Source organism: Gymnodraco acuticeps, unplaced genomic scaffold, assembly GCF_902827175.1.
Source record: "Gymnodraco acuticeps unplaced genomic scaffold, fGymAcu1.1, whole genome shotgun sequence".
NCBI lineage: Eukaryota > Metazoa > Chordata > Actinopteri > Perciformes > Bathydraconidae > Gymnodraco > Gymnodraco acuticeps.
In genome coordinates this window covers 337,635-363,905 of record NW_022992237.1, presented here as the reverse complement: position 1 = coordinate 363,905, position 26,271 = coordinate 337,635, and the positions used below count along the sequence as shown (strand labels likewise).

Below are 26,271 nucleotides of genomic sequence, written 5' to 3'. Positions count from 1 at the left end.
AAAAATGCATTTCCTTTAAAGACTTTTTAAAAACTGTCTTCTCTTTCATTTCTAAATGGACCGTTACAGGACCACAGAAGAAGAAGGCAGAGCTGGTAGCACCACAGAAGAAGAAGAAGAAGAAGAAGGCAGATCCGGAAGCACCACAGAAGAAGAAGAAGAAGAAGAAGGCAGATCTGGTAGCACCACAGAAGAAGAAGAAGGCAGATCCGGTAGCACCACAGACGAAGAAGAAGCCATCGAACACACTGACCAAGAGGAGACGTTTAGACAAATGAACCTCAAATAGACTTTCAGACATAATTTTGTCTTCCGTATTTGAAATATTTTTCACATTTAAATAACCTCATTGAGGAAGAAAGACTCCATCTACTCAAACATGTGATTAAATTATTTCTCTGATGTGTTTTAGCTTCACTGTGCAGGAAGCTTAGTTAGACTTGTTGGTGGCAAAAAGAGAGAAAATGTGACTTGGACAAAAATACTCCTAATGAATGATTGTCTTGCTCTGTAACTGCTCGATGAAGATATAAGAAACTAGTCATATCAACTTAAAATGTGATTACATGTCAGTGCTTATGTCTTAGCCCTCCACCAAGTCCAACCCGACCAAAGCTCAATTCAATCATTCATGTGCAATATCATATTTCGATGTAACTATTAATATTATCTATTTGAGATTTTACTTATTTATTATATCATGCCTTTCTCCGATTCGACTTGTTGTTCCTTTAATGCTGTAACACTGCAAATGACCCCACTGTGGAATCATAAAAGATTATCTTATCTCAAAGTTTGTTCCGATTGTTTCTAAGTGATCAGCAGGAGTTGAATTAGCCACAGAGGTCTCTCCATCTCCACAACAAACAGACCTGGTGACCAAAACCCCGTAAAAACGACGAATAAAGAAGGAGTTTCTTCTGCATGCTGTTCGGCTGTCGCTAACTTTAGCTCAGCTTGTTTCTCAGATATCTTCAGATCCAGACGTCCCATCACTGAACACCTTCAGCAGGATACAACATAGAGTTAAAAAGCACCAAGATGTAAAAAGTGTAAGGTAAAAAGGTTTATGAAAAGAGTACTTCTACTTTTACTCAAGTACAAGATCTGAGTACTTCTACTTTTACTCAAGTACAAGATCTGAGTAATTCTACTTTTACTCAAGTACAATATCTGAGTAATTCTAATTTTACTCAAGTACAAGATCTGAGTACTTCTACTTTTACTCAAGTACAAGATCTGAGTACTTTTACTCAAGAACAAGACCTGAGTACTTCTACTTTTACTCAAGAACAAGACCTGAGTACTTCTACCTTTAATCAAGTACAAGATCTGAGTACTTTTACTTTTACTCAAGAACAAGATCTGAGGACTTCTACTTTTACTCAAGTACAAGATCTGAGTACTTCTACTTTTACTCAAGAACAAGATCTGAGTACTTCTACTTTTACTCAAGAACAAGATCTGAGGACTTCTACTTTTACTCAAGTACAAGATCTGAGTACTTCTACTTTTACTCAAGAACAAGATCTGAGGACTTCTACTTTTACTCAAGTACAAGATCTGAGTACTTCTACCTTTACTCAAGTACAAGACCTGAGTACTTCTACTTTTACTCAAGTACAAGATCTGAGTACTTCTACTTTTACTCAAGAACAAGAACTGAGTACTTCTACTTTTACTCAAGAACAAGATCTAAGTACTTCTACTTTTACTCAAGCACAAGATCTGAGTACTTCTGCTTTTACTCAAGTACAAGATCTGAGTACTTCTACTTTTACTCAAGAACAAGATCTGAGTACTTCTACTTTTACTCAAGTACAAGATCTGAGTACTTCTACTTTTACTCAAGTACAATATCTGAGTACTTCTACTTTTACTCAAGTACAAGATCTGAGTACTTCTACTTTAACTCAAGTACAAGATCTGAGTACTTCTACTTTTACTCAAGAACAAGATCTCAGTACTTCTACCTTTACTCAAGTACAAGATCTGAGTACTTCTACTTTTACTCAAGTACAAGATCTGAGTACTTCTACTTTTACTCAAGTACAAGATCTGAGTACTTCTAATTGTACTCAAGTACAAGATCTGAGTACTTCTACTTTTACTCAAGTACAAGATCTGAGTACTTCTACTTTAACTCAACTACAAGATCTGAGTACTTTTACTCAAGAACAAGACCTGAGTACTTCTACTTTTACTCAAGTACCAAATCTGAGTACTTCTACTTTTACTCAAGTACAAGATCTGAGTACTTCTACTTTTACTCAAGAACAAGAACTGAGTACTTCTACTTTTACTCAAGTACAAGATCTGAGTACTTCTACTTTAACTCAAGTACAAGATCTGAGTACTTCTACTTTTACTCAAGAACAAGATCTGAGTACTTCTACTTTTACTCAAGTAAAAGATCTGAGTACTTCTACTTTTACTCAAGTACAAGATCTGAGTACTTCTACTTTTACTCAAGTACAAGATCTGAGTACTTCTACTTTTACTCAAGAACAAGATCTGAGTACTTCTACTTTTACTCAAGTACAAGATCTGAGTACTTCTACTTTTACTCAAGCACAAGATCTGAGTACTTCTGCTTTTACTCAAGTACAAGATCTGAGTACTTCTACTTTTACTCAAGAACAAGATCTGAGTACTTCTACTTTTACTCAAGTACAAGATCTGAGTACTTCTACTTTTACTCAAGTACAAGATCTGAGTACTTCTACTTTTACTCAAGTACAAGATCTGAGTACTCCTACTTTTACTCAAGTACAAGATCTGAGTACTTCTACTTTAACTCAAGTACAAGATCTGAGTACTTCTACTTTTACTCAAGTACAAGATCTGAGTACTTCTACTTTTACTCAAGTACAATATCTGAGTACTTCTACTTTTACTCAAGTACAAGATCTGAGTACTTCTACTTTAACTCAACTACAAGATCTGAGTACTTTTACTCAAGAACAAGACCTGAGTACTTCTACTTTTACTCAAGTACCAAATCTGAGTACTTCTCCCACCTCTGGTTAAATGTCTGTTTCCTTGTTTGTTGTCATTGTTGATGCTGCAGATAGAGTTGCTGTGATGCAACATTTCAGACTACGTATTGTTGTATCATATCATGTTCATATTAATGACCTGATTGGGCTGGTTTTAAACCAATCACACAGACACATCACCTCTCGTGGTTAACTGGCCAGAGGCAGTACGGCTGAAATAAGGAGCCAAACAAACAGTAGATCAGCTTTTCTCCAAAAAAGACTGCAATGAAGTTATTTTTCAGGTTCAGTCATGGATTGTTTTTGCACGAATGGCTTCGTCCTCCAGCAGAATGAACAGGTAGCTTCTTGACATTTCCCCTGAAAGTCAGATATTTGACACCCCGTCTCCTCCTCCTTCGGGAGAGGATTAAAAAGGCACGAGACACCTGAGACAGCTCACTGTGGCTGGACATCTTACACTGACTAGTCCACTTCTTTTTGACTACCATTTTCTGCAAGTCTTCTTCTTCTGCATTTGATCCCAAACCTCTACTTCTTCTATTTTCTTAGTCTTTGCACAACCTGCCTCTCTGCTTCCTTTCAATCCACCCTCCTGTCTCCATCTTTCTCTCAGTCTCAGCTCCTCTCCCTTCACGATGAGTCTGAGTCGTTCGAAGCGGATCAGCTCTAGCAGTTCAGTCCGCAGCAGCAGTGGAGTTGGCTCCAGGAGGCTCAGTGGCTATGGTTCTGGTCCTGGAGGTTTCAGCGGTCTCTCTTTGAGCAGCAGCTCTTTGTACGCAGGCACTAACGGGCTCCACCACGGCCTCGGGGCCCCGCTGGCCTCTCTGTCCGTCAACAGGAGCCTGCTGGCCCCTCTGAACCTGGAGATAGACCCCAGCCTCTCCATGAGCCGCGCCCACGAGAAGGAGCAGATCAAGAGCCTCAACAACCGCTTCGCCACCTTCATAGACAAGGTACAGAGACGGAGCTCCATTCAGCTTTTACAGGAGGGGGAAAGGCACTTTTGTATTATTGTTATATGTCTTTATTGAACAAGGATCATGCATAGAAATAAACCTCATACAGAAGAGACCATTCATCATTTACAGAGGGGAGAAATTAATACGTGTTTTTATTATTATTGTATGTCTTTATTAAATCCATTAAAACACATCAATCAGAAAGAGTTAAGATGCCAGATCAAAGCTAAAAGCTCATTTCCATCTGTAGTCCTTAGTTACACACAATCACCTAGTGCCACACACAATTAAAACAGATCAAAATACAGTTGTATAAAATACTACTGTCACTACTTTTTTCAAATATTTCCATGTTTCATAGACAAGGTAAAGAGATGGAGCTCCGTTCAGCCTTTACAGCGGGAAAGGCATTTTTGTATTATTGTTATATGTCTTTATTGAATGCATCAGAATCAGAATCAGGTTTATCACCACGAGGAATTTGACTGATTTGGTGTCGTGGTGCATACATAAAAGTAAAATTAAAATTAAAAACACAGATAGAGAACTTTTTTAAGAAAGAATTATAATATTAAAAAATAATAAAAATATAGTAAAATATATCAGTATTTACATTGAAATAAATACATTAATCAAAAAGAGTTGAGACGCCAGATAATAGCTAAAAACTCATTTCCATCTGCAGTCCTTGGACAGTTACACATAACAATAAAAACAATAAAAATGAGCCAACATCTAAATACCGAGATAAAAAAACATGTGTAAAATATGAGTACTTCTACTTTTACTCAAGTGTTTCCATGTTTTGCTACTTAATACTTGAATACCAACAGTTTTACTTCAGTAAATATTTGATTGAGGACTTGTTGCTATGTTTCTCTGCACTGTAGTATTCCTACAAAAATAACATTGCTATTTTAGCCTTTCAAATGTGAGGATATGCTGCTTCTATATGCATAAACATACATCTCAAAGAGAATATATGGTTGATGCCAGAGTATATCAATAAGGTCATGGAATAATAATTCCAATTTGTTCCCACTATTTTCTGACTTTTTTATAATCTAAATAATGAATCTCTTTCTGCTTCAAAATGGAAATTGAATCCACTGAACTTGCTCTTTTAAAAGGCAATAACAATATTAACAGTTTGAAAATATGAAACAACACACCCTTTATCCTACAAACAAAAGTTAATTGCATGAGCAACAACTTTTCTCATCTTTATCAGACTTTATTTGCATTTGATGTCTCCTTTAAAATGTGCCCCCAAATGTTGACACTGTCACATTGTTTACATGTTGTCCTTTCACATTTCATTGTTATTTAGAAATTGGTTAGAGCCACTTCAACAACACACGCTGACCTTGAGGACGACCTGCTGAAACATAGAGGAGCTTTCATGGGGGATACCTTTAATACAAAAGTGAAATAGTGGGTGTTAAATTGGGGAAGTCAGTCTGAGAAGAAGCTGAGTTGTTCCCACAGGAGGAGAAAGCCGCTCTGAGATAAAGCCGTTCATTGAAACCGTACTCAGGGAACATCTCTGTTTCTCACGGAGTCGATAACACGCCTCACAAAGGAGCCATTGTTGCTTCAGGAGAGATTCACTTCAGGTGCACAGAGACACAGAGACACATCTACGAATGTACTTTTTTTGATGGATCACAAAAAGTCCCTATTCTGCTTTTTGTTGGTTTCCCTTCCCTGTGGTGATCTATAGGGTTTTGTGCATGGAAATGTTCTGCAACGGCTAAAATCTCTGTGTTCCCTCCATTGGACTTCTTTGTTTACTTCCTGAACACAGTGACATCACTACATAACACTCACACTCCTATTGGCTAACGGTCCAACACATTGTATGTGATAGGCTAAGAGGCGGGACATCTCTAAGCGGTTGACCAATCACAACAGAGCCGGCCAGCTAACCAATCAGAGCAGACTGGGCTCTGGTTTCAGACAGAGGGTGAAAAGAGGCAGTATGAGAAAAGTAAAGAGCTTTTTGAACTTTAAAGCATGGAGACATGTAGAGACACTACATACTGATATACACCTGAACATCAGCAGGAGAGGACTCTTTAAAGTAGAGACACTACATACTGATATACACCTGAACATCAGCAGGAGAGGACTCTTTAAAGTAGAGACTCTACATACTGATATACACCTGAACATCAGCAGGAGAGGACTCTTTAAAGTAGAGACACTACATACTGATATACACCTGAACATCAGCAGGAGAGGACTCTTTAAAGTAGAGACACTACATACTGATATACACCTGAACATCAGCAGGAGAGGACTCTTTAAAGTAGAGACACTACATACTGATATACACCTGAACATCAGCAGGAGAGGACTCTTTAAAGTAGAGACACTACATACTGATATACACCTGAACATCAGCAGGAGAGGACTCTTTAAAGTAGAGGCACTACATACTGATATACACCTGAACATCAGCAGGAGAGGACTCTTTAAAGTAGAGACACTACATACTGATATACACCGGAACATCAGCAGGAGAGGACTCTTTAAAGTAGAGGCACTACATACTGATATACACCTGAACATCAGCAGGAGAGGACTCTTTAAAGTAGAGACACTACATACTGATATGAACCTGAACATCAGCAGGAGAGGACTCTTTAAAGTAGAGACACTACATACTGATATACACCGGAACATCAGCAGGAGAGGACTCTTTAAAGTAGAGGCACTACATACTGATATGATCCTGAACATCAGCAGGAGAGGACTCTTTAAAGTAGAGGCAGTACATACTGATATACACCTGAACATCAGCAGGAGAGGACTCTTTAAAGTAGAGACACTACATACTGATATACACCTGAACATCAGCAGGAGAGGACTCTTTAAAGTAGAGACACTACATACTGATACACACCTGAACATCAGCAGGAAAGGACTCTTTAAAGTAGAGACACTACTGATATATACCTGAACATCAGCAGGAGAGGACTCTTTAAAGTAGAGACACTACATACTGATATACACCTGAACATCAGCAGGAGATGACTCTTTAAAGTAGAGACACTACATACTGATATACACCTGAACATCAGCAGGAGAGGACTCTTTAAAGTAGAGACACTACATACTGATATACACCTGAACATCAGCAGGAGAGGACTCTTTAAAGTAGAGGACACTACATACTGATATACACCTGAACATCAGCAGGAGAGGACTCTTTAAAGTAGAGACACTATATACTGATATACACCTGAACATCAGCAGGAGAGGACTCTTTAAAGTAGAGACACTACATACTGATATACACCTGAACATCAGCAGGAGAGGACTCTTTAAAGTAGAGACACTACACACTGATATACACCTGAACATCAGCAGGAGAGGACTCTTTAAAGTAGAGACACTACATACTGATATACACCTGAACATCAGCAGGAGAGAACTCTTTAAAGTAGAGACACCACTGATATACACCTGAACATCAGCAGGAGAGAACTCTTTAAAGTAGAGACACTACTGATATACACCTGAACATCAGCAGGAGAGGACTCTTTAAAGTAGAGACACTACTGATATACACCTGAACATCAGCAGGAGAGGACTCTTTAAAGTAGAGACACTACATACTGATATACACCTGAACATCAGCAGGAGAGGACTCTTTAAAGTAGAGACACTACATACTGATATACACCTGAACATCAGCAGGAGAGGACTCTTTAAAGTAGAGACACTACATACTGATATACACCTGAACATCAGCAGGAGAGGACTCTTTAAAGTAGAGACACTACACACTGATATACACCTGAACATGAGCAGGAGAGGACTCTTTAAAGTAGAGACACCACTGATATACACCTGAACATCAGCAGGAGAGAACTCTTTAAAGTAGAGACACTACTGATATACACCTGAACATCAGCAGGAGAGGACTCTTTAAAGTAGAGACACTACATACTGATATACACCTGAATATCAGCAGGAGAGGACTCTTTAAAGTAGAGACACTACATACTGATATACACCTGAACATCAGCAGGAGAGGACTCTTTAAAGTAGAGACACTACATACTGATATACACCTGAACATCAGCAGGAGAGGACTCTTTAAAGTAGAGACACTACATACTGATATACACCTGAACATCAGCAGGAGAGGACTCTTTAAAGTAGAGACACTACATACTGATATACACCTGAACATCAGCAGGAGAGGACTCTTTAAAGAAGAGACACTACATACTGATATAAACCTGAACATCAGCAAGAGAGGACTCTTTAAAGTAGAGACACTACATACTGATATACACCTGAACATCAGCAGGAGAGAACTCTTTAAAGTAGAGACACCACTGATATACACCTGAACATCAGCAGGAGAGAACTCTTTAAAGTAGAGACACTACTGATATACACCTGAACATCAGCAGGAGAGGACTCTTTAAAGTAGAGACACTACTGATATACACCTGAACATCAGCAGGAGAGGACTCTTTAAAGTAGAGACACTACATACTGATATACACCTGAACATCAGCAGGAGAGGACTCTTTAAAGTAGAGACACTACATACTGATATACACCTGAACACCAGCAGGAGAGGACTCTTTAAAGTAGAGACACTACATACTGATATACACCTGAACATCAGCAGGAGAGGACTCTTTAAAGTAGAGACACTACACACTGATATACACCTGAACATGAGCAGGAGAGGACTCTTTAAAGTAGAGACACTACATACTGATATACACCTGAACATCAGCAGGAGAGGACTCTTTAAAGTAGAGACACTACATACTGATATACACGTGAACATCAGCAGGAGAGGACTCTTTAAAGTAGAGACACCACTGATATACACCTGAACATCAGCAGGAGAGAACTCTTTAAAGTAGAGACACTACTGATATACACCTGAACATCAGCAGGAGAGGACTCTTTAAAGTAGAGACACTACATACTGATATACACCTGAATATCAGCAGGAGAGGACTCTTTAAAGTAGAGACACTACATACTGATATACAACCTGAACATCAGCAGGAGAGGACTCTTTAAAGTAGAGACACTACATACTGATATACACCTGAACATCAGCAGGAGAGGACTCTTTAAAGTAGAGACACTACATACTGATATACACCTGAACATCAGCAGGAGAGGACTCTTTAAAGAAGAGACACTACATACTGATATAAACCTGAACATCAGCAGGAGAGGACTCTTTAAAGTAGAGACACTACATACTGATATACACCTGAACATCAGCAGGAGAGGACTCTTTAAAGTGGAGACACTACATACTGATATACACCTGAACATCAGCAGGAGAGGACTCTTTAAAGTAGAGACACTACATACTGATATACACCTGGACATCAGCAGGAGAGGACTCTTTAAAGTAGAGACACTACATACTGATATACACCTGAACATCAGCAGGAGAGGGCACTTTTAATTTAAGTGATACATTCTGTGTAAAATTGTTTACACAGAAGTGACATGTAATATAATAGAATCTGTATTAATGGTTAATGAAATGTCCTGCTAATTGTCCTTTAAAATATATTTTTTTTGTTTTGTTGAGCAGCTAGATATTCTTAATTTAAAGTGCAGAATCGTCTCCAAATTTAAGTTTTAAATGTTCTCATTCATTTCAGATTGCCAACGTGTTTGTAAGACATTGCATTATGAAAAGTAAAATAATTGATAATTGTGGGGTGCAAGCTACTGACGTTTCTAATTGTAGAGTTTCAAGTGAGAATATTGTGATGGAAAGACATTTTGTAACTCCATCCTCTTCTCTATACGAGTCTCATGTTGTATTTCCAGCTGACAGGTGACACACAAAAGAGTCTTTGTTTGCTTTCGTGGTTGCAGAAGCTTTTAGCTGCAGGAGAAGTGAGACTCTTTTGGGTCCTGGTTGCATAATAGCAATAAATGGTACTTGAGTACTTCCAATTTTGGACTTTGAGGCAATAGGACCTCTTCTTCTTCCCCTCAGACCTGCTAAAAGGCAACGGACTAATAAACATACCCTGTACTTAACTGTGTAATCCAATATGGCTGCTGCACACAGCATTAAAACATTAAAGAGACCCCCCCCCATGTAGAAAGTAATCTGTCTGATACAGAAAGCAGGATGCTGGAAGACAACCCAGTTTAATTCTGCATGAACCAACATACATGGAAATGTGTTAGTAAGGCATCCGAAGACACAGCGAGTTAATTGATATAGAACATTTCAACAGCGAGGACATTCAAAGGGCATTACAAAGTTTTTCCCAATATGTGAAGCATAGAAACTGGGCATAAAAAAACATTTGCTGATACTGGTATTTGCAGAAAGAATCAGAATCAGGGTTATTACCAGGTAGGATGACACGTACGAGGAATTTGACTTGATGTCATGGTGCATACATAAAAGTAAAACAAAAATTAAAAACACAGATAGAGAACTATTTTAAGAACACTATAATAACATTAAAAAATATTTAAAAAATAATACAAATATAGTAAAATATAGCAGTATTTACATAGAAATAGAATGGAATAAATTATGAAATAAAATTCGGCAGTAATAAAAAAAGAAAACAGATAGTGTGTACATTGTGTGCATTAATGTAATGCATATAGTTTGCCTGGTAAAAGGGCTAGAACCACAAACCTTAAATCGAGCTTGAGGGAATGCACCTGGGATTTAGACCTTGAATCAGTGGCATTAATGATATTTAAAGGGCACCTACTGTATCCTGCTATTTGTAGGCAATAGCAGAGGTCTCAGATATATAAAAATATATAAAAAACATGTCTATGAAGTGTTTTGTTCAAAATACCAAACAGATCACCCATTCTAGCCATGCCTCATATCCCTCTATTTCACTTCCTGTTTCAAAAGCGCTGATTTTGGGTATAAAGCTTTAAAAAAAGAAGAAGAGATTGATTTAAAAAAAAGTAGGGGTCTGAGCTCATGCGGGACCCGGCAGCTACTGTCTAAACTAAATACTGCCGTGATGAAACGCCATATCATGGATTATCAAGGATTCTCTCTGAAACAGTCTGGAGCTCAAAGGCTTTCTCTCTTGCCGGTTATACCACAAGGTGAGTTCCTTTTTACTTCCTGCTTCTTCACACACATGCTCTCCAGTACAGGTTAGCTCTGAGTGTTAGCGATGCTAATGTAAACACCGACCATATTACGTCCAAAACAGTCAGGCATTGTTTCTGATAGCAGCATTTCTGATTGGGCCGTGGGTCCACATTTCAGATATTACGTCATATCGGACTCAAATCTGGATCAGCTCCGTTGTTCCCCCGTTTTTAGAGATTTGGGTACGGAGGAAAAGAGAGAGGGTTTTATTTTCTGACGCTGCGTGAGTTCCCTGACTCACCGGGGACACAGAGTTATGTATACAAGACATCAAAAAGTGCATTTTGCATGATAGGTCCCCTTTAAGCTATCTGTCCCATTTCCGTCCTTTGAGTTGTTGTAACTGGATGATAGCGGTTGTTTCTCCGAGGGATAGATCATTCTCCTCCGAACACAACACAGGCTTTGTTTTGGAGGCTGGAGGGATAAAAGGTGTTGGATATACCCGGCTGCAGGCGGGAAACACGAGCTGAGCAGATACAGGCCGGTGTTGAGATGCTGGAACGATGACAGTTTTACCTCTGAAGACAGACCTCATTCTGCAGCTACAAAAACATTTTTATGTAATGTGTTATTATCTGCTGAGAAGGAAGTGATTTGTCATGAAGGAATGTTTGGTTTGTCCATCCTCTGCTCTGAGAGGCTTTATGTGAGGAGGCTCCGGATGTCTGGAGGTCAAGATGAGATGATGATGTTCGTGATGGTCCTAGCTCACAGGGAAAATAGTATTTACTACGGTGGCCCTGAAGGTCAAAACATAACATTTCACAAAAAACTTTTCAGAAAATACAGAGATATTTCAGAAAACTGAACAATGTTTCACAAAGTATTCCAGAAAACACAAACCCATTTTGAAAAGGGGACAACGTTTACCTAAACATTTCGGTAAACACAAAATATTTTCAGAAGAGACGACAACGCTAATGAATTTTTCCATGCTGAACAAAGGCAACATGACAATGTTTCCATTGGTCCTTCTTCTTTAGAGAAGACCAGGAAATGATGGATACACGGATCGTGTTCAAATCAATAGGCACGCAATGACTCTAAAGAATAATGATCACGCCACCAAACACACATTCAGACTAAAGGAACCAGCTGTTTGGGAAATGAGAGAAGTAGAAAGTACAGGTATTTGAGTTCAACATGTAAGAAGTAGAAAGTACAGGTATTTGAGTTCAACATGTAAGAAGTAGAAAGTACAGGTATTTGAGTTCAACATGTAAGAAGTAGAAAGTACAGGTATTTGAGTTCAACATGTAAGAAGTAGAAAGTACAGGTATTTGAGTTCAACATGTAAGAAGTAGAAAGTACAGGTATTTGAGTTCAACATGTAAGAAGTAGAAAGTACAGGTATTTGAGTTCAACATGTAAGAAGTAGAAAGTACAGGTATTTGAGTTCAACATGTGAGAAGTAGAAAGTACAGGTATTTGGGTTCAACATGTAAGAAGTAGAAAGTACAGGTATTTGAGTTCAACATGTAAGAAGTAGAAAGTACAGGTATTTGAGTTCAACATGTAAGAAGTAGAAAGTTCAGGTATTTGTGTTCAACATGTAAGAAGTAGAAAGTACAGGTATTTGAGTTCAACATGTAAGAAGTAGAAAGTACAGGTATTTGAGTTCAACATGTAAGAAGTAGAAAGTACAGGTATTTGAGTTCAACATGTGAGAAGTAGAAAGTACAGGTATTTGTGTTCAACATGTAAGAAGTAGAAAGTACAGGTATTTGTGTTCAACATGTAAGAAGTAGAAAGTACAGGTATTTGAGTTCAACATGTAAGAAGTAGAAAGTACAGGTATTTGAGTTCAACATGTAAGAAGTAGAAAGTACAGGTATTTGTGTTCAACATGTGAGAAGTAGAAAGTACAGGTATTTGTGTTCAACATGTAAGAAGTAGAAAGTACAGGTATTTGAGTTCAACATGTAAGAAGTAGAAAGTACAGGTATTTGAGTTCAACATGTAAGAAGTAGAAAGTACAGGTATTTGGGTTCAACATGTGAGAAGTAGAAAGTACAGGTATTTGAGTTCAACATGTAAGAAGTAGAAAGTACAGGTATTTGTGTTCAACATGTGAGAAGTAGAAAGTACAGGTATTTGTGTTCAACATGTAAGAAGTAGAAAGTACAGGTATTTGTGTTCAACATGTAAGAAGTAGAAAGTACAGGTATTTGTGTTCAACATGTAAGAAGTAGAAAGTACAGGTATTTGTCAACATGTAAGAAGTTCAACATGTAAGAAGTAGAAAGTACAGGTATTTGTGTTCAACATGTAAGAAGTAGAAAGTACAGGTATTTGTGTTCAACATGTGAGAAGTAGAAAGTACAGGTATTTGGGTTCAACATGTAACAAGTCAAAGTAAAAAGTCGTGGAGTAAAGTACTGATACCAGAACAATTTACTTAACGAAGTATTTGTGCTCCACTACTTCCCACCTCTATTCAAAGGTATTTATTTGACTAGCCGCCAACATTCTGCATCGTCTGGATATACTTTAAAGACTCTTCCTCTGTTATTCTTACCCCTCCAACGTTAGGTGCGTTTCCTAGAGCAGCAGAACAAGATGCTGGAGACGAAGCTGGACCTCCTGCAGGGTCAGGGGGCGGTCCGCTCCAATGTGGAGCCCCTGTTCGAGGCCTATATGGCGGGTCTGAGGCGCCAGATGGACCTGGTCAACAACGACAAGACCAAACTGGACGGAGAGCTGAGGAACATGCAGGGCCTGGTGGAGGACTACAAGCACAAGTACATGGGTTTTATATATTTTAAAAGTCAAAGTAAAAGTCAACTTTATCGTCAATCTTTCAGTTTGTGTGTACAGAGAGAGATCTAAATACCGTTTCCCACAATCCCGAAGACAAAAAAAAAGATATATAAAAATATGTATATATACACAATCAACAGACACATTTAAACATATGCACACATTAAGACCTAAATAAAAGCACAACAATCAATATCTACAAAAATAACAGTCACTTCAATATCTTTGGGATATGTACAAAGATTGTCCATAGCTGTGTAAAAAGTGTCTGAAATATACCGGTTGTCATCAATATATCACAGGTCTCAGATATATACAGAACCTGTCTCTGATTGGCTGAAACACCAAACAGATCATTGCAGAATTACCCATAATCCCCTCTGTTTCAGCCCTGTTTCAAAAGTGCTGATTCTCTGGCCTGAAGGACTGTTCCAATCACCAGCATACTTGGAATTCCACCGAGGCCGCGTCCTTGGTTTGGGGATAATTTCGAGGCTGCACATGGGTAGACTTCGCGTCCTTCAAATCCCCACAATGCTTTGTGCACGGACCAATTTCCCCAAATCTGTGGCGGAAAATGTAAGGCGGGGCCTCTCATATGACGCACACCTGCACACTTGCTAGCCTGTTCCACTCTTCGTTTTCCGAATGCCAGGAAGGATTCTTGCTTAGCTTCTGAAGGAAGTGACTCGGAAGACAAGTGCTACCAAGCAAGCGTACTCGCGATTGAGAAACGGGCCGTTTGTCAATCGCGAGGATGCTGGCTTGGTAGTCGCGTACTTCCAAGTCACTTCCTTCAGAAACGAAGCAAATATGCTTCCAAGCCACGGCTTCAGAAACGAAGAAGAATGGAACAGGCTAACAAGTGTGCCACTCTCTCTAACGGTTTCAACATAAACTGTACCGAAAATAAATACCTCACGATGTCTATCTAATTATGAACTTGCTTTACTTTCACGGAACACATTTTTGGTGATAACAAACAAATGTAACAAAGTCACATATTTACCAACACATGTTCTACGCCACTATACATTTAAATGTGTGCTGCGTCGGTTCAGCCATTCTCCGCAAGGGTTTTTGAAATTGGTCCGTGCGCAAAGCATTGTAAGGATTTTAAGGATGCGAAGTCTACCCATGTGCAGTCTCGAAATTTCCCCCAAACCAAGGACGCGGCCTCGGTGGAATTCCAAGTATGCTGGAGATTGGAACAGTCCTTCGGCGGTACTCGATGACGTAGTATCCTTGAAATATTGGCTTGGAAGCCAGTTTCCTCGAGATTGAGAAACGGCCACGGCCCGTGTCTGTTACTTTAGATGAAAATAAGGAGCCCCTCCCCAAGCCCCTCTGAGAGAGATTTGGTTAGAAATAACTCAATGGTGCTCTAGGACAGTGTTTCTCAAACTTTTTCATACCAAGGACCACTTAACCAATACAAAAACACTCGCGGACCACCTGACTCCACAAATATAACAAAAACATCGTTTTTCTAGAACAGATTACAAATCGCTTGAAAATGGTACAAACAAGTGGCAACATGTGTGATGAAGGTGTTGTGCTGGGCTATATCATGCAATCGAAAGTGAAACTTAACCTCACTCCACTGCGTAGATATTCCCGCGAGAGTGCGGAAAACTGAAATAAATGTATTTATTTCAAATGTGAAATGTTACCAAGTGGTCACGGACCACTAGGGGCGCTCACGGACCACCAGTGGTCCGCGGACCACACTTTGAGAAGCACTGCAGGAGGAGATTCAGGTGATAAGGAGGGGGGGGGGGGGTTATTGGTTGCTGATTGGCTAATGGTTACACAAGACAAAAAATCAAGAGAGAGAATCTTTGTTCCTGAAACGTTGAGAGTCTCTTTACACAGAGGGGACACATGTTGATGTAGAAGAGACATGAAGAAGAGGGGACACATGTTGATGTAGAAGAGACATGAAGAAGAGGGGACACATGTTGATGTAGAAGAGACATGAAGAAGAGGGGACACATGTTGATGTAGAAGAGACATGAAGAAGAGAGGACACATGTTGATGTAGAAGAGACATGAAGAAGAGAGGACACATGTTGATGTAGAAGAGACATGAAGAAGAGGGGACACATGTTGATGTAGAAGAGACATGAAGAAGAGGGGACACATGTTGATGTAGAAGAGACATGAAGTAGAGGGGACACATGTTGATGTAGAGACATGAAGAAGAGGGGACACATGTTGATGTAGAAGAGACATGAAGAAGAGGGGACACATGTTGATGTAGAAGAGACATGAAGAAGAGGGGACACATGTTGATGTAGAGGAGACATGAAGAAGTGGATTTTGCATAATAGGTGACCTTTAAGTGTGTTGTTTTAATTATGTTGTTGTGATTTATTTACTGTGTAAAGTGTCTTTGAGTTGCTAGAAAAGCGCTCTACAAATACAATGCATTATTATTATTATTATTGTTACATCAAACCACTGCGGTAGTTAATAAAGCCACTGTGAGTTGTGTTTTTCTCATTATATAACATTTGACTTGTGTCTCCGTCCCAGATATGAGGACGAGATTAACAAGAGGAACAACCTGGAGAACGACTTTGTGATCCTAAAGAAGGTCAGCACACATTCAGTCATTCATGAAACTCAGGTGTGGTGTAAGAGGAACCTCTCCATTGTACTTTCCTTTCTGTCCTGCTTATCTCCCATCCCTTCCTCCCCACTTGAATTAAAAGCCATCAAAGCTTTGGGAACTTCGCTCTGCTCTGTTCAAGAAATATATTGCATTTTTCTTCCTATTCTCTGAAATAAACAGGACTCCTGCTCCTGCAACCCTGACCTGAATAAAAGACAAAAAAACAAACCAGGTGTCTATCCAAAATGACATTCCCATTAGCCTTAGCTTTACTTGATGCTAATTAGCCTAGCATGCCATCAGCTGTCATGGCTACAGACTGTTGTTAAATATGTGGTTTGTTTCTGTGTTTTCAGGATGTAGACTCAGCCTACCTGGTGAAGGCCGATCTGGAGGATAAAGTCGGATCTCTGACTGATGAAATCAACTTCCTGCGCAACGTGTATGAGGAGGTACTAAACCTGTGACGCTGTATTTAACATATCTTTGTATCGTTCAATGGAGGGCCAAACAACAGTATCTTCAACCTCAATTCAAGGATCTAATTTATTGAAAAGTAAACATCCTACATATCCCAAAAAGGGGATACATAAGATAAGATAATTGATCCCAATTTGGGAAAAGACAAGGCATATTAGAGAAATGAAAAGACTAGAAATAAACAATTCAAAATGTAAACATCTCAAATAGAAAAAAAGACACTTGGGTCATGACTTGTTGGATATGTAGGATGGTATATTTTGTCTCTTTTTTGAAAAGGGTTTGTTCATATCCAAGCTAAATTACTGAGTTGCAAGAAAACAAATTGTAAAATGTCTCAAACGGAGTCTGCAAACCTAAAGCTCCAAATAAGTGCTTCTGAGTTTTGCAGTGTATATCCCTTTTGTGGCGTATTCTGTCTTTTACCACTTGTGTTGTGTTTCGTGCTCCAGGAGCTGCGTGAGCTGCAGGCCAGCATCAAAGACACCTCAGTGGTGGTGCAGATGGACAACAGCCGCAGCCTGAACATGGAGCAGATCGTATCGGAGGTCAAAACTCAGTACGAGGAGATCGCTGCCCGCAGCCGAGAGGAGGCCGAGGCCTGGTACAAGAGCAAAGTAAGAACTGCTGAAACATGCGCAAGAAAAGATATCTGGCTTCACTGTTTCAAGTTTCTATATACAGACTCCCCCAGTGCCCGAAACTGCCTTCCAAATAAAAGAGACAAGTTTCAAGGCTTTTATCGTCATGTGTACATGGTTATGACAATGAAAATCTGAGGTCACAGGCTGCTCCATCAGTTCAACACAATACAACAGATACAATAGTACAAGTAAATAAAATAGAATATAATAGAAACGGTGCAGAATAGTCTATATACAGTAATTGGAATATTGATATAAGTTGCAAACAGATGAATGTAATGGATGTTCTTTCAAAAGTGCAGGTGTTTAACAGTCTCCCTGTGGGATGAAACTGAGTCTGGTGGTTTTAGTCCTCGTGCTGTGTGGTGGCGTTTCAATCCTTGTCTACAATTTCATAGCCACCTCTATCGGGGGTTGTGGGTTTTGACGCGCCTCTCTCTGTTTCCAAACAAATTAGCGGAGAACGTGGTTGAATCAGATGAGCTTTATTCGTTAGTCCAGACGGAATATAAACAGCAGGACACATTTCTTCGCTTCATACTAAATTAAAGTTAACAGTCTCCAAAAGAACACGGCCAAAAGACTTCTCTGCTTCCCCTTCTCATCACCATCAGCTGTGTCCTATCAACCTACCATATATAGGCATATAGCCATGCACGTGATACTGACACACATTTCATAACAAATAAGTGAGCCTTAAATTAATAAATGTTAAACCATAGTGTGACTCACAAAAAGACCTGATAATTAAGAGTTTAATCTACTTTATATTATTATTAAGCCTAACATTCAGACAATAATAACTAAATGAAAATGGCTCTGACATACCAGCCCCTAATTGCTTATTACATGGCAATTACCAATAATAATATATCAAGTCATTTTAACAAAACATATAACATCCATCCGTAGCATATTTGTATACTCAAGTCCATTGCATACTTTCAAGTCCATGTAAGACCAGTACTGAGTGTGTAGGTCTAGTACTAAATGTCTGTAATGATCTGCTGTTCGAAAGGCAGCCTTTGATGGGGGGGGGGGGGGGGGGGGGGGGTAGGGGGGGGGGGTAGGAAACCAGGAGTCTAGTCCTTTTGTCTAACAGTCAGAGGTGCATGTGACTACTTCAATTAACTTCAATTACACTAAATAAAAGGTATACTTACAATAAGCAAAACACATAGAAAATAAATGTTAACAGTTAAATAATATAAATCAGTATTTTATTTATATTTATTTCATTTAACCTTTATTAAACCAGACAAAAAGCATTGAGATAAAATCTCATTGACACTGCTGACCTGGCCAAGAAGGCAGCAACGTTACACATTCTTACACATAACACAGACATATAAAATACAGAGGACACAACTAAGTAAACAAAAAAATACGATAAGCAGTCACTACATTGTGGAAATTATCACAGTAAGAAAGGTACTACTTATTACAGCAAGAGCAGCTGGTGTTAACTTCAATTTAAAACAGGCTATTGAGACAAGTGCCGTCAGTTTGAGGCGTGCTTGAAGGTCATTCCAAGACCAAGGACCATAATGAAAAAGACTCCTTTTCCCAGCCTCAGTCCGCACGGCAGGAACCTGGACCGTATCCAGGAACCTGGACCCGTATCCAGGAACCTGGACCCGTATCCAGGTACCTGGACCCGTATCCAGGAACCTGGAACCGTATCCAGGTACCTGGACCCGTATCCAGGCACCTGGAACCGTATCCAGGTACCTGGACCCGTATCCAGGCACTGGATCTGAGGTTGTAAGAGTCACAAACTGGGGCAGATCTGGCTCATATGTACAGTGGAAGCTTACCTAAAATGGCTTTATACATTAATAAAAACCAATGCTGCATCCTACGCATAGTAAGTGAGGACCATCCAGTTAGGCTGTCCAGTTTGCAATGATGAGTCCTATCGGGTGCCTTTGATATCGCAGTGCAGCAGTGCAGCATGGCAGAGTGGGTCAAGTTGGGCCAAATATAGCTCCAACATGCTTTATAGTTTTTGTACATTAGCTACAGTGTAGATATCAATGACAAACTGAAGTCACCGGCTCCTCCAACAGAGCAACATGAATATAGAGGACATAGAGTAAATAAGACAGATAAAAGAGTGCAAGTACAAATAAAATAGAAATAGTGCAAGAAGAGTCAACATAGAAGTAAATGGAATATGATATGTTAGAGAAATATTCTGCAAGATGCAAACAGATGGATGTTCTTTTAAAAAGGTGTTTAATAGTCGTATGGCCTGTGGGATGAAACTGTCCCTGAGTCTGGTGGTTTGAGACTCAACAGAGATATTATACTTTTGACCCTCTGAACTCACATCTCCCAAACAATGGGGTTGACAAACTGTTATCTGAGAGTGAAACCAAAAACTAGCTCAACTAAAAAGACTTGTAACGTGATCAGAGGTGGATGACATTACTCTGATCCTCTCCTAAAGTAAAAGTTGCAATACTATACTGTGAGAAGAATACAAGACCAACATCTTACTGAAGAACAAGCATCTATATTCATCGACGTGGCGTTTTCTTTAGATCTGCAACGTGTCTTTGTCCATATGACGATCAGACCATGTTATCATCGTGGTCACTTTCTCTGTGAGCTGCTTGGATCTGCATTGTCTGTTTTCCTTTGCAAAGCCTTTCGATAAACCTTCAGTTTGTCAGACATCAGATCGGTCTTCTACTTCCTCGGTCTCCATCTCTCTGCTCTTTGAATCTCCATCACAAAATCTACAAATGCATTTGTTGTATTATGTTTTCTTTCTATCTCAAAGGTCTCCTGCTATGCTATTTTTAGGCATGTATTATAGGTCTCAAATATATAAATATATATAAAAAACATCTCAATGAAGTGTTTTGCTCAAAATACCAAACAGATTGCCCATTTTAGAATCCCTCATATCCCTCTGCACTAAATATACACATTCAAACATAGTTGTACTTAAACAGATATATTCCTGCACTTTAACTTTCTCTGCATATTGAAGAATGAATGCTTGTTGTTTGTATGTTGTCTTCTCCTGAATGTTGTACGTCTCTTGTTTGTTTTTAGTTATTTTTTATGGCACCTTAAAAAAAAAGGAGTAGTTCTTGTCATCTCATTGTTCCTGTGATAACAATAAAGGAGTATTTTATATTTCAGCCATGTTAGAGAACTGCTGATTCTGGGAGAGGACAGGAGAGGGTTTTGTTTCCTGACACTTTGTGAGTTCCCTTACACACCGGGGACACATGTTTATGTATACAAGACATACAAAAGTGCATTCTGCATGATAGGAGACCTTTAAGGACAAATGATATGTTGTTCGCCAAACTTTGTTGTCACTGGAAGTCTTTAATAATGCTCAACTCTGTTTAAAGTGATGCAGCTGATGTTCCTCTGTCTTCAGTTCGATCAGATGTCGGTGCAGGCGAATCAGTACGGAGACGAGCTGCGTGTCTCGAAGGGAGAAGTGGGCGAGATCAACCGTCTGATCAGCCGCCTGCAGAGCGAGATCGAGGCCGTCAAAGCCCAGGTAAACCTCCAGGAAACACTAAGGTAGCATTCTAGAAACTCAAAGACACTTTACAGAGTTAAAAATCATTCAAACATAATTTAAAACAGCACACTTAAAATATATAAAACACAACATTAATTACAGATTAAAAGCAGTTCTGAAGAGGTGAGTTTTGAGTTGTGATTCGAACATGGAGAGATCAATCAATGTTTATTTATAAAGCTCAGTGGATGTGTCTCAGTGGACTTTACAGTTTGTACAGAATATGAATATGACACCCCTCTGTCCTTGGACCTTCACATCGGAGAAGGAATAACTTCCAAAGAAACCCAGTTAATGGGAGAAACCCCTCAGTTAATGGGAGAAACCCCTCAGTTAATGGGAGAAACCCCCCACTTCGAGTGATAGAACTATTAACAAATCACTTATATACTAATAAAGGACTGGCTTACCTAAAGCCAGTTGAGTAGCACTTGAAATGTTTTTGCTCTATGAAACCTGATGTACTTATATGATTCTGTTTTCTTCAAGTTTATATTTTGTTAGTCGAACGCACTTATTGTAAGTCGCTTTGGATAAAAGCGTCAGCTAAATGCAATGTAATGTAATGAAACCCCCCAGTTAGGAGAAACCCCTCAGTTAATGGGAGAAACCCCTCAGTTAATGGGAGAAACCCCTCAGTTAATGGGAGAAACCCCTCAGTTAATGGGAGAAACCCCTCAGTTAATGGGAGAAACCCCTCAGTTAATGGGAGAAACCCCTCAGTTAATGGGAGAAACCCCTCAGTTAATAGGAGAAACCCCTCAGTTAATAGGAGAAACCCCTCAGTTAATGGGAGAAACCCCTCAGTTAATGGGAGAAACCCCTCAGTTAATGGGAGAAACCCCTCAGTTAATGGGAGAAACCCCTCAGTTAATGGGAGAAACCCCTCAGTTAATGGGAGAAACCCCTTAGTTAATGGGAGAAACCCCTCAGTTAATGGGAGAAACCCAGTTAATAGGAGAAACCCAGTTAATGGGAGAAACCCAGTTAATGGGGGAAACCCCTCAGTTAATGGGAGAAACCCCTCAGTTAATGGGAGAAACCCAGTTAATGGGAGAAACCCCTCAGTTAATGGGAGAAACCCAGTTAATAGGAGAAACCCAGTTAATGGGAGAAACCCAGTTAATGGGGGAAACCCCCCTGGGAGAAACCCCTCAGTTAATGGGAGAAACCCCTCAGTTAATGGGAGAAACCCAGTTAATGGGAGAAACCCCTCAGTTAATGGGAGAAACCCCTCAGTTAATGGGAGAAACCCCTCAGTTAATGGGAGAAACCCCTCAGTTAATGGGAGAAACCCCTCAGTTAATGGGAGAAACCCCTCAGTTAATAGGAGAAACCCCTCAGTTAATAGGAGAAACCCCTCAGTTAATAGGAGAAACCCAGTTAATAGGAGAAACCCCCCAGTTAATGGGAGAAACCCAGTTAATGGGAGAAACCCCTCAGTTAATGGGAGAAACCCCTCAGTTAATGGGAGAAACCCCTCAGTTAATGGGAGAAACCCCTCAGTTAATGGGAGAAACCCCACAGTTAATAGGAGAAACCCCTCAGTTAATGGGAGAAACCCCTCAGTTAATAGGAGAAACCCAGTTAATAGGAGAAACCCAGTTAATAGGAGAAACCCAGTTAATGGGAGAAACCCCTCAGTTAATAGGAGAAACCCAGTTAATGGGAGAAACCCCCCAGTTAATGGGAGAAACCCAGTTAATGGGAGAAACCCCTCAGTTAATGGGAGAAACCCCTCAGTTAATGGGAGAAACCCCTTAGTTAATGGGAGAAACCCCTCAGTTAATGGGAGAAACCCAGTTAATAGGAGAAACCCAGTTAATGGGAGAAACCCAGTTAATGGGAGAAACCCAGTTAATGGGGGAAACCCAGTTAATAGGAGAAACCCAGTTAATGGGAGAAACCCAGTTAATGGGGGAAACCCAGTTAATGGGAGAAACCCAGTTAATGGAAGAAACCCCTTAGTTAATAGGAGAAACTCAGTTAATGGGAGAAACCCAGTTAATGGGAGAAACCCCTTAGTTAATAGGAGAAACTCAGTTAATGGGAGAAACCCAGTTAATGGGAGAAACCCAGTTAATGGGAGAAACCCAGTTAATAGGAGAAACCCAGTTAATAGGAGAAACCCAGTTAATAGGAGAAACCCCTCAGTTAATAGGAGAAACCCAGTTAATGGGAGAAACCCAGTTAATAGGAGAAACCCAGTTAATGGGAGAAACCCAGTTAATGGAAGAAACCCAGTTAATGGGAGAAACCCAGTTAATGGGAGAAACCCAGTTAATAGGAGAAACCCAGTTAATGGGAGAAACCCAGTTAATGGAAGAAACCCAGTTAATGGGAGAAACCCAGTTAATGGGAGAAACCCAGTTAATGGGAGAAACCCAGTTAATGGGGGAAACCCCCCTGGGAGAAACCCCTCAGTTAATGGGAGAAACCCAGTTAATGGGAGAAACCCCCCAGTTAATGGGAGAAACCCCTCAGTTAATGGGAGAAACCCAGTTAATAGGAGAAACCCAGTTAATGGGAGAAACCCCCCAGTTAATGGGAGAAACCCCTCAGTTAATGGGAGAAACCCAGTTAATAGGAGAAACCCAGTTAATGGGAGAAACCCAGTTAATGGGGGAAACCCAGTTAATGGGAGAAACCCAGTTAATAGGAGAAACCCAGTTAATGGGAGAAACCCAGTTAATGGGGGAAACCCAGTTAATGGGAGAAACCCCCCAGTTAATGGGAGAAACCCCTCAGTTAATGGGAGAAACCCAGTTAATAGGAGAAACCCAGTTAATGGGAGAAACCCAGTTAATGGGGGAAACCCAGTTAATGGGAGAAACCCAGTTAATAGGAGAAACCCAGTTAATGGGAGAAACCCAGTTAATGGGGGAAACCCAGTTAATGGGGGAAACCCAGTTAATGGGAGAAACCCAGTTAATGGGGGAAACCCAGTTAATGGGAGAAACCCCTCAGTTAATGGGAGAAACCCAGTTAATGGGAGAAACCCAGTTAATGGGAGAAACCCCTCAGTTAATGGGAGAAACCCAGTTAATGGGAGAAACCCCCCAGTTAATGGGAGAAACCCAGTTAATGGGAGAAACCCCTCAGTTAATGGGAGAAACCCAGTTAACGGGGAAAAATGTTAGAAACCTCGAGGAGAAACAGAGGAGGATGCTTCTCAGGACGGACAGACGTGCAATAGATGCTGTGTGTAAATTGAAAAGATAATACATTTACAACATAGTCCAGATGCTTGGAAATGCATGTGTCTATAAGAAGAATAAGAGATCAGGGCAGTCACGGATGTGTTTGGGGAGACTTCAGATCCAGCATGCTTGAGTTGTTGTTGTGTTTTCTCAGCGCGGGGCTCTGGAGAACCAGCTGGCGGAGGCTGAGGAGCGTGGAGAGCTGGCTGTGAAGGAGGCCAAAGCTCGGACCAGAGACCTGGAGGACGCTCTGCAGAGAGCCAAACAGGACATGGCCCGGCAGCTGCGGGAGTACCAGGTGAGAGAGACCTATTCAGGATGTGGGCTGAAGGCAGATCTGAAGGATGGAGTGCTGCAGTGATGATGTTTAGCATCTCCCTGGTTCCCTCTGAGAAAAGCAATGGTCTGAACGCTGCAGGATTGCATGGCAACTTAAGTGTGTTTTCTCCTTGGCCTGCAGGACCTGATGAACCTGAAACTGGCTCTGGATATTGAGATCGCCACCTACAGGAAGCTGCTGGAGGGCGAGGAGGACAGGTGAGAGGAGGAGAGGAGTTTCATAAAGTGTGTGTGTCTTTCTGTACAATAAAACACACACCAACACTCTCTCTCTGTCTCTTCTTCTTCTGCAGACTCGGACATCAGTCCATCCTCAACATCCAGACTGTGACCAACTACAGTAAGTAACACACTCCCCCCACACTGAGGAAGGTGTAGACGTGTCCATTTTTTAAGTTTGTATTATTATTTAACTGTTTTCCGTATAAATGGAAATACATAAGTAAAGTACATGTCCTTACAACTTGCACTTCATCACAGTCGTAATTATACTTAATAACATTTCACTGCACACTACAACGACCCAAAACATTACCATAGGAGAAAAGCCCCGATGCAATATAAAAACACAAATGAAGACACATCTTCAGCAACTTCAGGAAACATGAGCAGCGTTTACTAAAAGCTGCAAATACAAAACGCTGCAAGAAGCTCAAAGCACAACGGAAACCAGGGGACACTAAAAAGTGATGCACACATTTATGCAGCAGACAGACTGTCTTAGTTATTTTATTTATTAATTAATTCCCCTCTTTTTCTCTCCAGGTACTAAAAGTACTAATGGCTACCACAGTAACAGCTCCTCTCCTGCTCCAAAACTGCTGATCAAGACAACGGAGACCAGGAACAACTCCAGATACAGCACTCACTAAGAACACATACACATACGTGCACACACACAAACACACACACACACACACATGCACGCACACACATACACATACACACGCACACACACACACACACACACACACACACACACACTCACTCACTCACTCACTCACTCACTCACTCACTCACTCACTCACTCACTCACTCACTCACTCACTCACTCACTCACTCACTCACTCACTTCATTAGCAGATATTTCTAAGTTTGTGAGGGTGCAGGTTAATAATTACTAATTTTCTGTAGAACAATTACAATCATTTTAACATGAAGAATTAAGTGGAAATAGTTGTTTTTGATATAATTAGCGACATGTTTGTTTTGTGTGTTGGGTACCATTTTAATCTGACTTCAGTTATATGCAGCACCATCGGGGCTTTAACCTCCTTGGGTTATTAAACAATGTAATACACTGCATGCAATTAATTAATCTGTGTGAGATTATAAAAAGAAATTGTGTAGATTTTGAAGATATCGGATTAGAAGTGTGCTGTTTTTGTTTCTCTACTTTTGCTGATTATATTCATAAATTGTACTCGATGTTGTTATAAAATAATCGTAGTGTTCATCTACAAATGTAATCACTGGGTTTACGTTTCTTTTGAACTTTCCTGATGAAATAAAATCGACAAAAACAAAATATATGGTGTTTCTTCTTTCTTGCATTTTTAAA

The 26,271-nt window shown here is 40.0% G+C and overlaps 2 protein-coding genes across 3 annotated transcripts in view; both read left to right on the top strand.

The window, feature by feature from the left end:
* The window catches only part of LOC117539914 (deoxyribonuclease gamma-like), an 8,696-nt gene extending 7,903 nt beyond the window's left edge, over positions 1–793 (top strand). For both annotated transcript variants that reach the window (XM_034206269.1, XM_034206270.1), the window contains exon 11: positions 70–793. In XM_034206269.1, coding sequence (XP_034062160.1) covers positions 70–278 — 209 coding nt within the window. In that variant the 3' untranslated portion in view covers positions 279–793. The remainder of the gene's footprint in view (positions 1–69) is intronic.
* Positions 794–3,460: 2,667 nt separating this feature from the next.
* On the top strand, positions 3,461–26,206 carry si:dkey-222f2.1 (intermediate filament protein ON3). The gene is made up of 10 exons (XM_034206283.1): positions 3,461–3,955; positions 13,650–13,858; positions 16,416–16,476; positions 16,851–16,946; positions 17,427–17,591; positions 21,022–21,147; positions 24,526–24,669; positions 24,832–24,908; positions 25,004–25,050; positions 25,476–26,206. Exons 1-10 carry the CDS (start codon positions 3,638–3,640, stop codon positions 25,580–25,582), a joined length of 1,350 nt encoding a protein of 449 aa, XP_034062174.1. The 5' UTR covers positions 3,461–3,637; the 3' UTR covers positions 25,583–26,206.
* The last annotated feature ends 65 nt before the right edge of the window (positions 26,207–26,271 follow it).

What these genes read in the sequence shown, in the direction of transcription:
- si:dkey-222f2.1 (XM_034206283.1), top strand. Translation starts at nt 3,638, where the DNA reads ATGAGTCTGAGTCGTTCGAAGCGGATCAGCTCTAGCAGTTCAGTCCGC. An exon ending in ACTTTGTGATCCTAAAGAAG is followed by an intron (nt 16,477 to 16,850) that starts GTCAGCACACAT and finishes CTGTGTTTTCAG; the next exon opens with GATGTAGACTCAGCCTACCT. An exon ending in AGGCCTGGTACAAGAGCAAA is followed by an intron (nt 17,592 to 21,021) that starts GTAAGAACTGCT and finishes CTCTGTCTTCAG; the next exon opens with TTCGATCAGATGTCGGTGCA.